Source organism: Heterodontus francisci, chromosome 35 (assembly GCF_036365525.1).
Source record: "Heterodontus francisci isolate sHetFra1 chromosome 35, sHetFra1.hap1, whole genome shotgun sequence".
Classification (NCBI taxonomy): domain Eukaryota; kingdom Metazoa; phylum Chordata; class Chondrichthyes; order Heterodontiformes; family Heterodontidae; genus Heterodontus; species Heterodontus francisci.
This window is the reverse complement of record NC_090405.1, coordinates 48,383,426-48,404,609: the sequence shown is the minus strand read 5'-3', so window position 1 is coordinate 48,404,609 and position 21,184 is coordinate 48,383,426. Positions and strand designations below refer to the sequence as shown.

The 21,184-nt window shown below is 43.5% G+C and overlaps 1 protein-coding gene across 1 annotated transcript in view; it reads right to left on the bottom strand.

Annotated features, from left to right (window-relative positions):
- The window catches only part of scamp2 (secretory carrier membrane protein 2), a 51,457-nt gene that overhangs the window by 16,043 nt on the left and 14,230 nt on the right, over positions 1-21,184 (bottom strand). The window contains exons 3-5 of the mRNA XM_068015499.1: positions 11,517-11,612; positions 6,718-6,829; positions 3,199-3,327 (exon numbers count right to left, since the gene is read on the bottom strand). Coding sequence (XP_067871600.1) covers positions 3,199-3,327; positions 6,718-6,829; positions 11,517-11,612 — 337 coding nt within the window. The remainder of the gene's footprint in view (positions 1-3,198; positions 3,328-6,717; positions 6,830-11,516; positions 11,613-21,184) is intronic.

Below are 21,184 nucleotides of genomic sequence, written 5' to 3'. Positions count from 1 at the left end.
CGGAGCATAAAGAGACCGGGAGTTCTCTCAGACAGCGCTGGAGGTTTGAAAAATAGTCAGTGACATCACTGAAAGCTACAAGGTGATTGGTTGGTGACTAACTGCTGTTAGGGAATAACTCTAAACAGCTGGGTTTGTAACTAAAGTAAAGAGAAAGGTCTACAGTTCTTTTTTTTTAAAAAATATAGTAGGTAATTTTTTTTTTCTTAGGGAATCAAGGTTCCTTGTGTAAATAATCTAATTTTGGGGTAATTTAAAAGGAGTAAAAACAGAGTGAAAAAAAAGTTACATCACAGGAAAACCACAAGTTCTTGAGAGGGTTCAGTTGCATGGAAAAACAGGAAGTTAAAGGAGAAGGTAGGAGTGCAGGTTAGTGGTGAGGCTGATTGTTACCAAACTGCAAGTATACTGGTTAAACCAGATGAGAGAAATAATAAACAGGCGAATAAAGCATTAGTGCTGAGGGACCGGTTAAGGGGTATAGCCCAAATAAGAGTTCTATATACAAATGCACGGAATGTAAGGAATAAACTAGATGAGCTGCAGGAACAAATTCAAATGGAAGATTATGACGTGGTGGCCATTGCGGAGACGTGGCTGCAGGATGGTCAGGACTGGGAACTAAATATACCTGGTTATAAAGTTTACAGGAGGGACAGGGAAAATGGCAGAGGGGGTGGAGTAGCCTTACTGATTAGAAATATCACATCATTGGTGAGGGAGGATATAATGAGGGAAAAGCATCCAGTGGAGACCTTATGGGTGGAATTGAGGAACAGAAAGGGAATTAAAACTGTAATAGGTGTTGTATATAGACCCTCTGGTAGCAGTTCTGAGGTGTTAGATTGTATAAATGCACAAATTAGGCAAGTGTGTAACAAAGGCAGAGTAGTATTAATGGGGGATTTTAACTTACACATAGATTGGGAGAGGCAGACTAGCACCCGTCAGAAAGGTAGTGAATTTCTGGAATGTGTCTGGGATAGTTTCCTACAGCAATATGTCCTAGATGTAACAAGGGGACAGGCAATATTAGATTTAGTTATGAGTAATGAACCAAATTTAATTAGTAGGCTAACTGTGTGTGAACATTTATCAAATAGTGATCACAACATGATCAAATTCAAGGTAGCGTTTGAAAGTGAAAAGCACGAATCAGCTACTAGAATTTTAGACTTGAGTAAGGCTGACTTTACCGGGATGAGACAGAGACTGTCCACAGTAAACTGGATAGATCTGTTAATGGGTCAAACAACTGAAGAACAGTGGAGAATATTTAAAGAAACATTTAACGAAATACAGAGTGAGTATATACCAGAGAGCAAAAATCTCCATTTCACAGAAAAAACAGCCATGGACAACAAAGAGATTAGGGATAGCATAAAACAAAAGGGCTTATAAAAATGTAAAACGCAGCACAGATCCAGCAGAATGGGATCGATACAAAGACAAGCAAAGGGTCACAAAGCAGCTTATAAGAGCTACTAAAAGGGATGAAAAGAAACTTGCAAGGGACATCAAAATCAATAAGAAATTTTAAAATTACATAAAAGGGAAAGCAGGTGGTCAAGAGCAATGTAGGCCCACTAAAAGCTGAAAACGGAGATATTGTCATTGATAATGGGGAAATGGCAGACATGTTGAACAATTACCTTGCCTCAGTATTTACAGCTGAAAAGGAGGATAACTTGCCGGAAGTCCCAAAAAAATTAATAGGGGACAGGGACTTAATACAATTAACGTAAGTAAAACATCAGTAACAAGGAAATTAATGGAACTAAAGAGTGAGAAATCCCCAGGACCTGACTGTTTCCATCCGAGGGTATTAAAGGAAGTAGGCGAGCACATTGTAGATGCCCTAACTATAGTCTTTCAGAGTTCCCTAGATTCAGGAGTGGTCCCTCTGGATTGGAAAGTTGTACATGTCACATCACTTGTTAAGAAGGGTGAAAGGGGGAACCAAGGAAATTACAGACCAGTTAGCCTGATATCTGTGGTGGGCAAGTTGTTGGAGTCTATAATCAAGGATAGGGTGAAAGAACACCTGGAAAAATTTCAGTTAATCAGGGACAGTCAGCATATGGATTCATGATGGGAAGGTCATGCCTGACAAACCTCTTTGAATTTTTTGAAGAGGGACTAAAATAGCAGACAGGGGGAATGTCTATGGATGTTATTTATATAGACTTCCAGAAGGCATTTGATAAAGTCCCACATAAGAGACTGTTAACTAAGGTAGAAGCCCATGGAGTTGAGGGTAAATTATTGACATGGTTAGGAAGTTGGTTGAATGGTTGGCAACAAGAGAGTGGGGATAATGGGCAAGTACTCCGATTGGCAGGATGTGACTAGTGGTGTCCCGCAGGGATGTGTTGGGGCCTCAATTATTCATTAAAGACTTGGATGATGGCATAGTAAGTCATATATCCAAATTTGCTGATACAAAGTTAGGCAGCATTGTAGACAGTCTAGACGATAGCATAAAATTGCAAAGAGATATTGACAGACTAGGCGAGTGGGCAAAACTGTGGCAGATGGATTTCAATGCGGGCAAGTGTGAGATTATCCATTTTGGACCAAAAAAGGATAGAGCAGGGTACTTTCTAAATGGGAAGAGGTTAAGTACAGTGGATGCCCAAAGAGACTTGGGGTTCAGGTGCATCGATCATTAAAATGCCACGAGCAAGTGCAGAAAATAATCAAAAAGACAAATGGAATGCCAACCTTTATATCTAGAGGAATATGACAGGTTATGCTGCAGCTGTACAAAACCCTAGTTAGACCCCACTTGGAGTACTGTGAGCAGTTCCGGGCACCACACCTTAGGAAGGATATATTAGCCTTGGAGGGAGTGCAACGTAGGTTTACAAGAATGATACCTGGACTACAAGGGTTAAGTTACGAGGAGAGATTAAGCAAATTAGGCCTGTTTTCGCTAGAATTTAGACGGTTAAGGGGTGATCTGATCGAAGTCTTCAAGATATTAACAGGAAAAGACAGGCTGGATAAAAATAAACTATTTCCACTGGTCGGAGATTCTAAAACTAGGGGGCATAGTCTAAAAATTAGGACCAGACCGTTCAGGAGAGATGTTAGGATGCATTTCTTCACACAAAGGGTGGTAGAGGTTTGGTACCGCACATTGAAATGAACAGGCCGCACAAATAAAATTTCGAGAAATCATTGGTTGTAACTTACACATCCACAAGTAATACAGCATTTTTACTGTCCTCTGGAAGCCTGATGGGATCTCTCCCGCAATGTCCTGGTAGAAGCATGGTTTGATGGGGCAGAACGAAGGTAAAGGGGGCCAGTTATTTCTTTGCGCTGTATCGAAGAATGAAGAAACTTCTTTAAAAAAGGTTCCAAATACTTTCAACTGATAAGTTTTAATTTTTTTAAATCGTCAATGCAGCTTAGGAGCAGATGCATTGGACAGAACTCAACCCGACATGACATTCTCTTCTGATATCTATGCATTTACTGAGTCAGGATAACTGCTTTCATTATATCTAACTTCATGCAACAATTATCTTTAAGACTCCATGTAGGGTTAATAGTCTTTCAACACAATGGAGGAATGCAACTATTAAACTAGCTCTGGAAATCACAGTTCAAGGAGTTAATTGCTTTTGTTTTTTCCCCAAACATTTAATATTTCTTGCCCCAACACCCATGTTTATACTAGTGATCTTTTCCCAACATTCCATAACTATGCACTGATGCTTCAACTGGCTGCATTTCTCAAATCAAGCCCCAACACTTATAAACAACTTTAATTTCTATAGCAGCTTTAACACAACAAAACAGCTCCAACGACTTTCCCATTGAGGGCTGGACGAGAGCAGCATTAATGAAAGAATTAGAGGAGATACCAAAAGAGGTAGGTTTTAAGCAAGCCTGTGGTGAAAGAGTACTGCAAGATATAAATAAGGGTTTGGTGAAAGAATTCCACAGTACCAGGGCAAGCTGGATGAAGGCTCTGGTACAGTCATACGGCAGGACAGACCCACCAGAGGTTGTGGCACAGTGGTATACAGTAGGAAGGGAGTTGCCCTGGGAGTCCTCAACATCGACTCTGCACCCCATGAAGTCTCATGTCATCAGATCAAACATGGACAAGGAAACCTCCTGCTGATTACCACCTACCGCCCTCCCTCAGCTGATGAGTCAGTACTCCTCCATGTTGAACAGCACTTGGAGGAAGCACGGAGGGTGGCGAGGGCACAAAACGTACTCTGGGTGGGGACTTCAACGTCCATCACCAAGAGTGGCTCGGTAGCACCACTACTGACCGAGCCCTAAAGGACATATCTGCTAGACTGGGTATGTAGCAGATGGTGAGGGAACCAACAAGAGGGGAAAACATACTTGAACTCATCCTCAGCAATCTGCCTGCCGCAGATGCATCTGTCCACGATAGTATTGGTAGGAGTGACCACTACACAGTCCTTGTGGAGACGAAGTCCCGCCTTCAAATTGAGTATACCCTCCATCGTGTTGTGTGGCACTACCACCGTGCTAAATGGGATAGATTTCGAACAGATCTAGCAATGCAAAACTGAGCATCCATGGGGCGCTGTAGGCCATCAGCAGCAGCAGAATTGTACTCAACCACAATCTGTCACCTCATGGCCCAGCATATCCCCCACTCTACCATTACCATCAAGCCAGGAGACCAACCCTGGTTCAATGAAGAGTGCAGGAGGGCATGCCAGGAGCAGCACCAGGCATACCTCAAAATGAGGTGTCAACCTGGTGAAGCTACAACCCAGGACTATCTGCGTGCCAAACTGCGAGAGCGCATGAGATAGACAGAACTAAGCGATCCCATAACCAAAGGATCAGATCCAAGCTCTGCAGTCCTGCCACATCCAGCCGTGAATAGCAGTGGACAATTAAACAACTAACTGGAGGAGGTGGCTCCACAAATATCCCCATCCTCAATGATGGGGGAGCCCAGCACATCAGTGCGAAAGATAAGGCTGAAGCATTTGCAACAATCTTCAGCCAGAGGTGCTGAGTTGATGATCCATCTCAGCCTCCTCCTGAAGTCCCCAGCATCACAGATGCCAGACTTCAGCCAATTCGATTCACTCCGCATGATATCAAGAAACGACTGAAGGCACTGGGTACTGCAAAAGCTATGGGTCCTGACAATAGTACTGAGGATCTGTGCTCCAGAACTAGCCACACCCTTGGCCAAGCTGTTCCAGTACAGCTACAACACTGGCATCTACCCGGCAATGTAGAAAATTGCCCAGGTACGTCCTGTACACAAAAAGCAGGACAAGTCCAACCCGGCCAATTACCGCCCATCAGCCTACTCTCAATCAGTAAAGTGATGGAAGGTGTCATCAACAGTGCCATCAAGCGGCACTTGAATTAGTCTCGTACAGCATAGAAACAGACCCTTCGGCCCACCATGTCCATGCCGACCATAATGCCTCTCTATACTAATCCCACCTGCCTGCATTAATTCCATATCCCTCTATGCCATGCTCATTCAAGTACCTGTCCAGATGCCTCCTAAATGTCGCTACAGTTCCTGCCTCCACCACCACCTCAGACAGCTCATTCCAGATACCCAAAATTTACCCCTTTGATCCCTTTTAAACCTCCTCCCTCTCACCTTAAATCTATGCCCTCTAGTTTTAGTCACCCCTACCATGGGAAACAGACTCTGGCTATCTACCCTATCTATGCCTCTCAATTTTATATACCTCTATCATGTCCCCGCTCAGCCTCCTTCGCTCCAGGGAAAACAGACCCAGCCTATCCAATCTCTCTTTATAACTCAAGTCCTCCAAACCAGGCAACATCCTTGTGAATATTTTCTGCACCCTCTCTAGCTTAATCACATCTTTCCTGTTGTGCGGCGACCAGAACTGCACACAGTACTCCAAATGCGGCCTAAACAACGTCATGACTCCCCAAAGCCTGTCCACCATCTACAGGGCACAAGTCAGGAGTGTGATGGAATACTCTCCACTTGCCTGGATGGGTGCAACTCCAACAACACTCAAGAAGCTCGACACCATCCAGGGCAAAGCAGCCCACTTGATTGGCACCCCACCTACAAACATTCACTCCCTCTACCACCGACACACAGTAGTAGCAGCGTGTACCATCTACAAGATGCACTGCAGCAACGCACCAAGGCTCCTTAGACAGCACCTTCCAAACCCGCGACCTCTACCAACTAGAAGGACAAGGGCAGCAAATGCATGGGAACACCACCACCTGCAAGTTCCCCTCCAAGTCACACACCATCCTGACTTGGAACTATAAAATCACCGTTCCTTCACTGTCGCTGGGTCAAAATCCTGGAACTCCCTTCCGAACAGCACTGTGGGTATACCTACCCCAAATGGACTGCAGTGGTTCAAGAAGGCAGCTCACCACCATCTTCTCAAGGGCAATTAGGGATGGGCAATAAATGCTGGCCTGGCCAGCGACGCCCACATCCTATGAATGAATAACAAAAAAAGGAGAGAAAATGGACAGCAGTTGAGAGTCTGAAAGACATAAGATTTGAGCAGGAGCATATGGTTGGAGGAAGTTATACACGTAGAGCAGAGCAACATGATGCAGAAATTTGTAGGCAAAGGATGGAATTCTGAAGTCAATACACTGCGGAATAGGGAGTCAACGGAGGTTAGTGTGGACAGGAGTGATAGTCAGCAAGGGCTTATAAACTAGTTAGCAAGTCCTTACAAGTATAACTTTCATTCTTCAGTTCTTGCTCTTTGCGGTCTAGTTCTGCAGCTTTTCTTTCTAGCTCTTCCTGTTGCCGAAGCAGTGCCAACTGCGCAGCTGTAGCACTGGCCTGAATAGTACATAAACAAAATGTAAGCAACGGGGAGAAACCAATATCTTTGTAGAAAAATTGCTCATTACTATTTTTCCAAACGCTTTAAACATTTTCACTAGCAGACTGCTGGGGCACCAGAAACAACTGCCAGTTATGTAATCTGAATACAGAACTGGCTCTGCTAACTTTCTTTTCCTCCCCTTCCATCTTGGATCTCTACTGCTAAGCCATGCTTCATCAAACAGTTGAATGTTGGGAGAGGGGGGAGGACCAGGTTTCCAGAGTGAGGTTGCACACAGCCTTTTCAACTTTGGCACTCAAGTCCAAATCTAACTGATGGGATAGAAGATCATCTCCTTCTCTGCTGATTGCAAGTGTCCTCCCTAAAATGAGCTAATACCAACTCAACCCAGTTCTTGGTGGACACAGACACACAGCAAAAATAGTCAATGATAGTGTGTTAAATTTTAAGAATCATATTGCTGCATTAGGAAGCAATCTTGAGACCAGAATTGGGCTACATCATTAAACCCAAGTACGGGTGCTTTATTTGGCATCCCACAATGAGAACACTAAACTGGGAACACTACCACTTTCACTGCAGGATCATAGCCAAAACAGAAAAAAAAAGAGTCATTTTCAGAAGCAATGCAGCTCACACTGACATTTGAAATTTTTTATGTAGTGCTGATTATTGAAAGGTATTAAATTATAATTTTTCTCCTGCTTTACAAACTGAGGTGATACTGACAACAGAAATGAAATAACTCATTTTCAATTCAAAAATGAGGCATATGTGCAAGAAGGGGGTGGGCAGTATCTTAATGGTTCCCCATCCAGTTTGCATGACCACTTATTCAGCAACACATAGGACCATGAAACTACTAAAACTGAAAGAAATTGGGTTCCATTCTCATATTTGGATTTGAACTTTGGATGCCTCTGTTTGATGTCATCAGGATACCAAGACAGTTATTTTGTTCAAACTAGACTGATATAGAAATGTATCTTTCGGATAATTGATCTGGAAAAAGATACTAGAACTGTGGGAATACAGATGGTAACACAATTTGTAACTTTACATTTATTAATAAAAAAAATGTCTTTTTCAGGAAACAGCTAGTTTGCCTACCTGACCTATCTTCCTTCTCACCTTGTCTTTATATTCGAAAGGAATTCCCCCTAACAACCTGCAGGTCTCTGAATACTTGTCATTGTTAATTGGAGTAGATAATGGACTGGATAAGGTAGTCAGAAACTTCCTGGCCTGCTGTAACAGTAGTATCTGCAATAAAAGCTAGACAGTCTAACTCCATGATCTTCAATAACTGAAAGAGCCCATCTCAAAAGTTCTCATTTCTACCTGAAGTGTAGAGTCATTGATGCAAGTTATGATCACACAGTTAGGGTTGCACACTATAAACACTCCAAATTACAAAAAAATTCACATGATCAGAATGAATTATTTAAAATGAAAAACGATAGGAACACCACCATCCCACCCTCTAAATTGTAGAAAGTGGCCAAGATTTTTTTGAACAAATCCTCAAAAATAAGATATAGCTGAAAGGAAGGATTCTTAAATTTCAATAGATGAACCAGGTGGATCAAAAATATTAAAACAATTGTTTTAAATCTGCCTAAAACATGAAATATGTCATTTCAGAGTAAACTGTCAGCTGGAGGTTTAAAAGGATTATAACCCTTAAAATCAATGAAACCCTATATAAATTTGGAGCATACAGAACTTTTGAGACTGACTCTTGTTTTACTACAATATGTAGCACTGGTATTAACCTAAAAGCAACTGCAATTCTTGAGATACTATTTAGAATAATTCTAAAATTAAATATGACTGAACACTAACTTTTCAGATACAGTAATTTACTGAGTTCACATCAACTGTGAAAGTGCCTCAATATTGAAAGCTCAGATGTCATTATATATTCCTTAATCGAATTACTGTCTTGTAACTCACCCTTGCTGCTGGCTAATTGCCTGTGAAGTTGAATTCACTGTGATAAAGCACCATGTTTCTTGATTATAGGTTTGGCAGCAGGAAATGGTCACAAACTTAAACAAACATCAATATGAAAGTAGCATGCATACATGGAAGTACAGGATAAGGCAAAATTGAAAGTTGACTTGAAAAAATATTTGTGTTAGAGGAACTTTACAGCATCAGTGGTATTGATGAATCTTTCTCAATGTCACAACGTAGGGTGGAAAACAGATTCCTCAGGGGTATGGCTGCTTGGGACTGAACAGCAGCATTCTACAACAGGCATTTCAACATCACAGTACTCATTACAATAGATGTTGCAATCCCCTTCAAGGGAGCCAACACCAGTATGGGTTTGACACTACACTGCCATTTCAACCATATGCACATTATGTGGCATTTCTACATCTCCTGAATTCCATGTTGTATACTGTGGACATCAACCAACTCAAAGGCCCGAATTTTGCAGTCAACAGCAAAGCATGCGCTCACCGATGCCCTTGAAGAAAACTGCCCACAAAAACCTATCAATTTCTGTGGTGTGGTTTTTCCCTTTCCCGACAGCAGTTTAAATCGGGCACCTAGGCAAGGTAATGTCTTGGTGTGCAGCAGCAGTGATGTCAGCAAGCATGTAAATACACTAAAGTATTCACACACAGCAAAGCAGGAGGTTAAAAGCACTTGACATCCTTCTATTTAAAATTTTCCGATAGCGAAACAAATGATTATTTTAAGCTTCTATCTTAATCCAATGACAAACAAATCTTCTAAATTTTTTTAAAATGCGGAAATTATGGAGAAATTTGACATTCGACAAATATAAAATTAGTTTCTCATGGTCAGTGAGGGGGTTTAGCAGTAACTGTGAAATTAGCGCACAGTTATAAACTCAGTTACCCCTCATTCAACAAGGTGCAACCTTTTCAAGACTAACAGGGCAAAAGGGGAAATTCTCATTCAGAAGATTTCAATTAATTATAGTCTGGAGCAGGGAAAGGTGAACCTCAACACCACATCCTCTGGAGAAGTTCAGAATCATTGACAGCAACTTCTGGATCTCAGTGTTGTTCTACGCATATGTAGACTCCAAGGATGTCGTCGTCGGTTTAATGGAGTAATAAGGCGAACGCTGACAGTTTCACCATCATTACCATTTACTGGCACCAAGTAATACACAAGAGCAAAGTGCCCTCAATCTATGGAGAAACATTTGTTTTCTGGTCACTAACATTATTTGAAACCAAATCGTATTAAGACTTGATAAGACTTTGCTAACTTCTCAGCTTGACAAATTGGGAGTAACGATCATTGTACTAAGAAGGTACCAAATCAATCCCAAATGAGAAAAAAAAACCTAGAATGGCCCCAAATCTACTCAAATATAGAATCATAGAGTCAGAGAGATACAGCGCCAAAACAGGCCCTTCGGTCCACCTAGTCCACACCGACCATCAACCACCCATTTATACTAATCCTACATTAATCCCATTTTCCCTCTCACATCCCCACCTTCCCTCACTTCTCCTACCACCTACCTACACTAGGGGCAACTTTTACAATGGCCAATTTACCTATCAACCCACAAGTGGGAAGAAACCAGAGCACCCGGAGGAAACCCACGCGGTCACAGGGAGAACTTGCAAACTCTGCACAGGCAGTACCCAGAACCAAACCCGGGTCGCTGGAGCTGTGAGGCTGCGGTGCTAACCACTGTGCCACCCATACTCTATGGAAATTCATATTTATAACAAATAAAAGCCTAGACTAATGAATGTAAAGTGGGTCCAGTCCAAGTAATTGCACATGCAGGACAGTGGCACAACATATTCCTGTTGCAATATGCTGCATCATGGAGTGGTCAGTTAGCTTGGAGGACTGATTTCCTGCAAAGAGCGCTTTCAAGAGTAGACTGCCTTTTTTCACTGAGGAAATGCCCAAGTTACATCAGGCTACTGCCACACAGAAGGTTCCTATCGCCTGTCAATAAAAAAGGCCGGAAACCAACTTGTCTACCCACCCTCCCAAATAAGGGAAATTGTACATGGTGAGCCCAGGCTTTAACTTTTTATTGCTCTTAAAATATTATATGAATTATAAAACACTGAATTTATCAACAATTATAGTTGTTATAATCTGTAAGGTAAGAAAATATTACGAGGAAAAGAAGGTGAAGAAACTTTATTTCAATATGTTCATAAAATGGTCAGGTTTTTTTGTTCATTTTTAACTGTCCTATGTAGTGAGATAAAAAGAAAAACACTGCATTCATTTGGCACCTTATCACATCCTCAGGATATCCCAGGTAATTTGCTCACAGGAATGTACCTCAAATGAGATAACCAACACCACCAAAAACAGGTTAAGGGAAGAATGTTGGTCAGGATTCAACTCCCAGCTCCTCTTCAAATAGTGCCATGGGATCTTTTACATCCATCTGGGCAGACAGAGTGTCTCAGTTTGACATCTCATCTGAAAGATGGCTCCGTCAACATGCAGCATTCCTTCAATACTGCACTGAGCTGTCAGTCTTAGATAGTGTATTCAACTGTAGTGGGGCTTGATCCCACAACCTTCCGACTTACAAATCTGAGCACCACGAACTGAACGAAGTTGGTCTCTACAAAGTTTTGCATTTACAGTAATACTCCACAGTTCTAACTGCTCAATGGATTTGTACAATGTTGACTAGTCATTCCATACCTGAGGACTGGGTTCCACTGTAGGCTGCAATATTGCTGGCTGTGAAGGCGTAGTCTTCTGTCCAGCTGGCACTTTGGTATCTGAAATAGGAGGTGTCTAAAAAGAGACAGAAACTGAGTTAGGAACAAACTAAATTGCAAATTTTGAGTTAAGTAGCTTCAATCCCTCTCCACACACATGCTCTGGGAATTAACAGACATGAGGGGCATTTACAAATTTATAAAAAAATATATTTAAAAGTAACAATCACATTTATATCATGCCTCATCACATCTTCACTTTTGAAGTGTAATGAGTGTTTATAAACAAAAACAGTAGTTAATTTGTATCAGCAACATCCAACAAGCAGCTTTAAAATGAAGAACCAGCTAATGTGCATTTTTGGTGCTGTCAGTTACGAGGGGAAAGTTGACCGAGGCAGCAGGCGAACAAGTTGCTTTCTTTCGGTTACGGTCAGCCAGAGGTGCCGAGTTGATGACCCATCTCAGCCTCCTCCTGAAGTCCCCAGCATCACAGATGCCAGACTTCAGCCAATTCGATTCACTCCGCGTGATATCAAGAAATGACTGAAGGCACTGGATACTTCAAAAGCTATGGGCCCTGACAATATTCCGGCAATAGTACTGAAGACCTGTGCTCCAGAACTCGCCACGCCCCTGGCCAAGCTGTTCCAGTACAGCTATAACACTGGCATCTACCCTGCAATGTGGAAAATTGCCCAGGTATGTCCTGTACACAAAAAGCAGGACAACCCGGCCAATTACCGCCCCAGCAACCTGCTCTCTCATCAATAGAGTGATGGAAGGGGTCATCAACAGTGCCATCAAGCAGCACTTGCTTAGCAATAACCTGCTCAATGACACTCAGTCTGGGTTCTGCCAGGGCCACTCAGCTCCTGACCTCATTACAGCCTTGGTTCAAACATGCACAAAAGAGCTGAACTCAAGAGGAGGTGAGAGTGACTGCCCTTGACATCAAGGCAGCATTTGACCGAGTATAGCATCAAGGAGCCCTAGCTAAACTGAGGTCAATGGGAATCAGGGGGAAAACACTCCACTGGCTAGAGTCATACCTAGCGCAAAGGAAGATGGTTGTGGTTGTTAGAGATCAATCATCTGAGCTCCAGGACATCACTGCAGGAGTTCCTCAGGGTAGTGTCCTAGGCCCAACCATCTTCAGCTGCTTCATCAATGACCTTCCTTCAATCATAAGGTCAGAAGTGGGGATGTTCGCTGATGATTGCACAATGTTAATCACCATTCGTGACTCTCAATCACAGAACAATAGTGAAGAGGCCCTTCGGCCCATTGAGTCTGCACTGATGCATTAAAACACCTGACCTCTCTACCTAATCCCATTTGCCAGCACTTGGCCCATAGCCTTAAATGTTATGATGTGCCAAGTGCTCATCCAGGTACTTTTTAAAGGATGTGAGGCAACCTGCCTCTACCACCCTCCCAGGGAGGGCATTCCAGACCGTCACCACCCTCTGGATAAAAAAGTTCTTCCTCAAATCCCCCTTAAACCTCCCGCCCCTCACCTTAAACTTGTGACCCCTCGTAACTGACCCTTCAACTAAGGGGAACAGCTTCTCCCTATCCAGTTCCGATGAAGGGTCACTGACCCGAAACGTTAACTCTGCTTCTCTTTCCACAGATGCTGCCAGACCTGCTGAGTGATTCCAGCATTTCTTGTTTTTATTTCTCCCTATCCACCCTGTCCATGCCCCTCATTCTTGTACACCTCGATCAGGTCACCCCTCAGTCTTCTCTGCTCCAGTGAAAACAACCCAAGCCTATCCAACCTCTCTTCATAGCTTAAATGTTCCATCCCAGGCAACATCCTGGTGAATCGCCTCTGCACCCCCTCCAATGCAATCACATCCTTCCTATAATATGGCGACCAAAATTGCACAGTACTCCAGCTGTGGCCTTACCAAAGTTCTGTACAACTCCAACATGACCTCCCTGCTTTTGTAATCTATGCCTCGATTGATAAAGGCAAGTGTCTCATATGCCTTTTACACCACCCTATTAACCTGCCCTTCTGCCTTCAGAGGTCTATGGACATAAAACGCCAAGGTCCCTTTGTTCCTCGGAACTTCCCAGTGTCAGGCCATTCATTGAATACTTCCGTGTCACATTACTCCTTCCAAAGTGCATCACCTCACACTTTTCAGCGTTAAATTCCATCTGCTACTTTTCTGCCCATTTGACCATCCCGTCTATATCTTCCTGTAACCCAAGACACTCCACCTTACTGTTAACCACTCGGCCAATCTTTGTGTCATCCGCGAACTTACCGATCCTACCCCCCACATAGTCATCTGTGTCGTTTATATAAATGACAAACAATAGGGGACCCAGCACAGATCCCTGTGGTACGCCACTGGACACTGGCCTCCAGTCACTAAAATAGCTGCCTGTCATCACTCTCTGTCTCCTAAGCTAAGCCAATTTTGAATCCACCTTATCAAGTTACCTTGTATCCCATGTGCATTTGCTTTCTTGATAAGTCTCCCATGTGGGACCTTGTCAAGGGCTTTGCTGAAATCCATGTAAACTACATCAACTGCACTACCCTCATCTACACACCTGGTCACATGCTCAAAAAATGCAATCAAATTTGTTAGGCATGACCTCCCTCTGACAAAGCCATGCTGGCTATTCCTAATCAAATTTTGCCTCTCCAAGTAGTGATAGATTCTCTCCTTCAGAATTTTCTCCAATAGTTTCCCTACTACTGACGTGAGACTCACTGGTCTATAGCTCCCTGGCTTATCTCTACAACCTTTCTTAAATAGTGGGACCACATTAGCTGTTCTCCAGTCCTCTGGCACCTCCCCCGTGGCCAGAGAGGAATTAAAAATTAGGGTCAGAGCCCCTGCAATCTCCACCCTCGCCTCCCACAGCATCCTGGGACACAAATCATCCAGACCTGGAGATTTGTCCACTTTTAAGCCTTCCAAAACCTCCAATACCTTGTCACTCCCTATGACAATTTGCTCAAGAACCTCACAGTCTCTTTCTCCAAGTTCCATGTCTACATCCACTTTCTCTTGGGTGAAGACAGATGTGAAGTATTCCTTCAACACCCTACCAATGTCCTCTGGCTCCACCCACAGATTTCCCCCTTGGTCCCCAACAGGTCCTACTCTTTCCCTGGTTATCCTCTTCCCATTGATATACTTATAGAATATCTTGGGATTTTCCCTACTTTTACCAGCCAGAGCTTTCTCATATCCCCTCTTTGCTTTCCTAATTGCTTTCTTAAGCTCCATCCTACACTTTCTGTTACTCCACTAATGCTTCCATTGATTTGCTCTCCTTGTATTTGCTAAAAGCCTCTCTTTTCCTTCTCATCATACCCTGAATGTTTCTGGTCATCCATGGTTCTCTGGGCTTGTTGCTCCTACCTATTAACCTAGAGGGAACATGTTGGGCCTGTACCCTCCCCATTTCCTTTTTGAATGCTGTTCTTATGTAGATTTCCTGACAAGTAACTCTTTCCAGTCTACCTTGGCCAGATCCTGCCTTATTTTACTAACATTCGCTCTCCCCCAATCCAAAACCTTTTTTGGTAACTTGTCTATTTCTTTCTCCATAACAAGATTAAATTGTACCATGCTGTGGTCGCTATCACCAAAATGCTCCCCAACCAACACATCAACCACCTGTCCGGCTTCATTCCCCAGAATTAGGTCCAGCATTGCACCCTCCCTAGTTGGATCCTCTACATATTAAGCTAAAAAGTTCTCTTGTATACATTTTAAGAACTCCACTCCATCTAAGCCCTTAACACGATGACTATCCCAATTAATGTTGGGAAAGTTGAAATCACCTAATATAATTACCCTATTATTTTTACACACCTCTGCAAATTTCGCACATATTTGCTCCTCAATTTCTCACTGACTATCTGGGGGTCTATAATAAACACCTAGCAATGCGGCTGTCCCTTTTTTATTCCTAAACTCTACCCATAAAGCTTCATTTGATGCCCCCTCCAAGATATCATCTCTCCTTACTGCAGTAACTGACTCCTTAACCAATATCGCAATGCCCCCTCCTCTGTCTCACCTGAAGATTCTATATCCCAGGATATTGAGCTGCCAATCCTGCCCCTCCCTCAACCATGTCTCCGTGATGGCTACTATATCACAATTCCGCGTGTCAATCATTGCCCTTAACTCATCTGTTTTGCCTGCAATAATCCTGGCATTAAAGTAGAGGCCTTCCATCCTGGTCTTACTCCCTTGAAACTTACTTCCGCTGTATTCCCTCTGACTTGTTCGCTTTCCTGTGTTTAGCTGTGTCCCTATTCTGCTAGGAGTCTGCATCTCCCCCTGCCAAATTAATTTAAACTCCTCCCAACAGCACTAGCCAACCCGCCAGGAAGGATGTTAGCCCCCTCTGGTTCAGATGTAGACCGTCCTGCTTGTACAGGTCTCACCCTCAGAAACGGTCCCAGTGGTCCAGAAATCTAAAACCCTCCCTCCTGCACCAACTCTTAAGCCACGCATTCATCTGTGCTATTCTCCTATTTCTATACTCGCTAGCACGTGGCACTGGGAGTAATCGAGAGATTACAACCAGAGAGGTCCTGCTTTTTAGTCTACTGCCTAACTCCCTGAATTCTTGATGCAAGACCTCATCCCTCTTTCTAACTATGTCATTGGTACCAACATGTACCATGACCTCTGCTTCATCACCCTCCCCTTTCAGGATGCCCTGCAGCCGTTCAGTGACATCCCGGACCCTGGCACCAGGGAGGCAACACACCATCCTGGAGTCACTGATGGCCACAGTAGCGCCTATCTGTTCCCGACTATAGAATCCCCCTATTACTATTGCTCTTCCTCTCTTTCCCCCTTCCTGTGCAGACAGGCTGCTTGCGGTGCCAGAAGCTTGGCTCTGTCCGCACTCCCTGGAGGGACCAGCCTCATCAGCCTCCAAAATGGAATACCGATTTGCAAGCGGGACCCTAGGGGACTCCTGAACTATCTGCCCGATTCTCTTGGACTGCCTGGTCACCCATTCCCTTCCTTCAAGTCCCTTCAGCTGCAGTGTGACCACCTCTCTATATGCGCTATCCACAATGCTCTCAGACTCGCGGATGCTCCAGTGTTTCCAGCCGACGTTCCAGCTCTGAAACCTGAGCTTCCAGGAGCTGCAGCTGGACACACTTCCTGCACACATGCTGGTCCCGGGGACTGAAAATGTTCCCAGATTCCCACATGCAGCAAGAGGAGCAAACCACGGCTTCAAGCTCTCCTGCCATGACTAAACACTTTAAATTTAAAACTTTAGAAGATCATAATTAAAAAAAACAACAAAGTCTTGCTAAAACAATGACTTACAATTCAATCAACTTTGAAAAATACCCACCAGGACTTACTCACCAGTCAGCTGTGCTCTTTGGAGACTCTCAGCTCCCCTCACTGAGGACAGGTAGAAAATGAAAGGAGCTCTTTGCTCCCTCCTCACCGAACTTCCTCGGTCACCAAACTTCCACTTTAACACTCTAACGCAACCCAAGTCAGCACTCTAGTGCAAACAAGGTCAGCACTGTAAGATGGCCCACTTTTATACTGACTGACTCTAGCCCCTGAAAACTGGTTTAAGCCAATTCTCTAATTAACAAGGTGCAACTGCAAGCAGAGCCTGAGTGAACTCTGTTTAAAGCTGGTCTAACACTCACCTTCTCCAACTCAAAAAGCAACTGTTAAGTTAATCTGCTAAATAAAAGACAGACTAGACTCAAGATAAAATTAACCCTTAATTATCCTCAGTCACCAAACTTCCACTTTAACACGCGAATGCAACCCAAGTCAGCACTCCAGTGCAAACAAACTCCTCAGATACTGAAGCAGTTAGTGTAGAAATGCAGCAACACTTGGACAATATCCAGGCTTGGGCTGACAAGTGACGAGTAACATTCGTGCCACACAAATGCCAGGCAACGACCATCTCCAACAAGAGAGAATCTAACCATCTCCCCTTGACATTCAATGGCATTACCATCACTATCAACATCCTAGGGGCTACCATTGACCAGAAGCTGAACTGGACTAGCCATATAAATACCGTGGCTACAAGAGGTCAGAGGCTAGGAATCCTGCAGTGAGTAACTCACCTCCGGTCTCCCTAATGCCTGTCCACCATCTACAAGGCACAAGTCAGGAGTGTGATGGAATACTCTCCACTTGCCTGGATGGGTGCAGCTCCAACAACACTCAAGAAGCTCGACACCATCTAGGACAAAGCAGCCGCTTGATTGGCACCCCATCTATAAACAAACATTCACCCCCTCCACCACCGACGCACAGTGGCAACAGTGTGTACCCTCTACAAGATGCACTGCAGCAATGCACCAAGGCTCCTTAAACAGCACCTTCCAAACCTACAACTTCTACCAACTCGAAGGACAAGGACAGCAAATGCATGGGAACACCACCTGCAAGTTCCCCTCCAAGTCACACACCATCCTGACTTGGAACTATATCACCGTTCCTTCACTGCCACTGGGTCAAAACCCTGGAACTCCCTTCCTAACAGCGCTGTGCGTGTACCTACCCCACATGGACTGCAGCGGTTCAAGAAGGCAGCTCACCACCACCTTCTCAAGGGCAATTAGGAATTGGCAATAAATGCTGGCCTGGCCAGTGACACCCACATCCCATGAATGAATAAAAAAAAGACATGTAATGCCTAGCTGAAACAATGAAATAGGTAGACAGACCTTCATCTAATGTCTCATTTGAGTTAATGCAGGACTGAAATAGGTTTGAATTCTGAATTCATTGTTGTGCAAATTTGCAACCAAGATGTCAATTTAAATGACAATTTCTTTCGTGCTCATCTATTCTTAACAAATGAGTTCGTAAAATGTTCTGGTTTTATTACCGAATTCATGATTTGTAGAAAATCACTATACAGAATCACTTCAGCTGGCCAATTATCAAAGAATAATGGATTTTTAATGTGCAATGCCTAATTTGGTTATTCAGGTGCCCTACATAAACCAACACAATTAAAGAACCCATTTCATTCTTGGCTTAACCTAAAGACAGTTTTTAAGTACAAGTACAATTTAAGTAATTATTTTATTACAACATTCTAGATAGACAAGAATTTGACTGTCAATAACCATAGGTGCAAATAACTTGCTTTCAGAACAATTATGGTAACATTGTTTAATTAGTCAGAATTACAGTATCACAGCCTTAAATGGGTTGTTATTTGCATAATAGTAATATTCAGCTTCCAGAATTACAGCACACACAATAAAGTGAGTTCTTTTCAAATCATATAGCAAGGTCACAGACAACAAGCATATTCTTCTCATCTTAAGCTTAGATGGTAAAATAAAAAGGAGAGGAATGAATTAATGTCCAAAAATCAAGTCCAGTCTTTGGCCTGTACAAAGTTCACTGATCTCAAACCAGAGGGGTAACAAGAGTGCTATAACTGGCCACAGTGCCCTGGATTAGGAAAGGAAAACAAACATCCTCATTCCTGAACCTCATCCAGGGATCCCTGCTGGAAGTACATGGATGTCAGGCAACGACTGTCAGGTTTAGCTGCATTTATATCCCATCTACACCATCAAGCCTACTTGGCTGAGGTAACACAGGTCAACGGGTGCTTGTGGACTGTGCTCCAGTAAGGAATCAACACCTTATTGTAAGGAGGGAGTGGGAAATTAGCAAGGAAAAAAAAAAAATTATTACACTCGCTGCTAGGAATGCCTGGATAACGCAGATCGAAAAATAACCTGTGGATTCCTTGCTAGTTTCCAGTAGCTATTAGGAAACTTCTGACTATTATTCATATTTGTAAACTCGCCACACAATTTACAAAATCTAGATAGCCATTTTTAAATGTACATTTGGTAACATTTCCTCTATTGCATTAGACCAAACTATAACCTGGGAATGTAAAGTGAAACTGCCACTAAACCAAGCCTCAAAATGATCCCTTTCAAAAATATTTCACAATATACATTTTCCAACTAACCAGAGTCTAAATGAAAGTTTTGACGTTAATAATTTACACACCAAGATCTTGATAAAAGGAAGACTTTCCAGTGGATTACACAAATTATACATTATAAGCAACTTTTGAACAGGTTTAACAAAATTACACAAAAACAAGAAATGCTGGAATCACTCAGCAGGTCTGGCAGCATCTGTGGAAAGAGAAGCAGAGTTAACGTTTCGGGTCAGTGACCCTTCTTCGGAACTGACAAATATTAGAAAAGTCACAGATTATAAACAAGTGAGGTGGGGGTTGGGCAAGAGATAACAAAGGAGAAGGTGCAGATTGGACCAGGCCAGATAGCTGACCAAAAGGGCACGGAGCAAAGGCAAACAATATGTTAATGGTGTGTTGAAAGACAAAGCATTAGTACAGATTAGGTGTGAATATACTGAATATTGAACAGCAAGTGCAAACCTGAAGAAAAACAACCTGAAAAAAGCAGTGGGTAAGCAAACTGAACAAACTAAGATGAAATGAAATAAATGCAAAAAAAGATTGTAAAAAATGTAAAAAGGAATGTAAAAAAAAAGAATAACTAAAAATGAAAGTAAAGTGGGGGGCTGTCATGCTCTGAAATTACTGAACTCAATGTTCAGTCCGGCAGGCTGTAGTGTGCCTAATCGGTAGATGAGATGCTGTTCCTCGAGCTTGCGTTGATGTTCACTGGAACACTGCAGCAATCCCAGGACAGAGATGTGAGCATGAGAGCAATGGGGGGGGGGGGGGGGGGGAGTGTTGAAATGGCAAGCAACCGGAAGCTCAGGGTCCTGCTTGCAGACTGAGCGGAGATGTTCCGCAAAGCGGTCACCCAGTCTGCGCTTGGTCTCCCCAATGTAGAGGAGACCACACTGTGAGCAGCGAATACAGTATACTACATTGAAAGAAGTACAAGTAAATCGCTGCTTCACCTGAAAGGAGTGTTTGGGGCCTGGGATAGTGAGGAGAGAGGAGGTAAATGGGCAGGTATTACACCTCCTGTGATTGCAAGGGAAGGTGCCCTGGGACAGGGACGAGGTGGTGGGGGTAATGGAGGAGTGGACCAGGGTGTCGCGGAGGGAACGATCCCTTCGGAATGCTGACAGGGGAAGGGAGGGGAAGATGCGACTGGTAGTGGCATCACGCTAGAGGTGACGAAAATGGTGGAGGATGATCCTTTGGATATGGAGGCTGGTGGGATGAAAAGTGAGGACAAGGGGAACCCTGTCACGGTTCTGGGAGGGAGGGGAAGGGGTGAGGGTAGAGGTGCGGGGAATGGGTCGGACACGGTTGAGGGCCCTGTCAACCACAGTGGGGGGAAATCCTCGGTTGAGGAAAAAGGAGGTCATATCAGAAGCACCGTCATGGAAGGTAGCATCATCAGAGCAGATGCGTCGGAGACAGAGAAACTGGGAGAATGGAATGGAGTCCTTACAGGAGGTAGGGTGTGAAGAAGTGTAGTCGAGGTAGCTGTGGGAGTCAGTGGGCTTATAATGGATATTGGTAGACAACCTATCCCCAGAGATGGAGACAGAGAAGTCGAGGAAGGGAAGGGAAGTGTCAGAGATGGACCATGTAAAGGTGAGAGAAGGGTGGAAATTGGAAGCAAAGTTTATAAAGTTTTCTAGTTCGGGGCGGGAGCAGGAAACG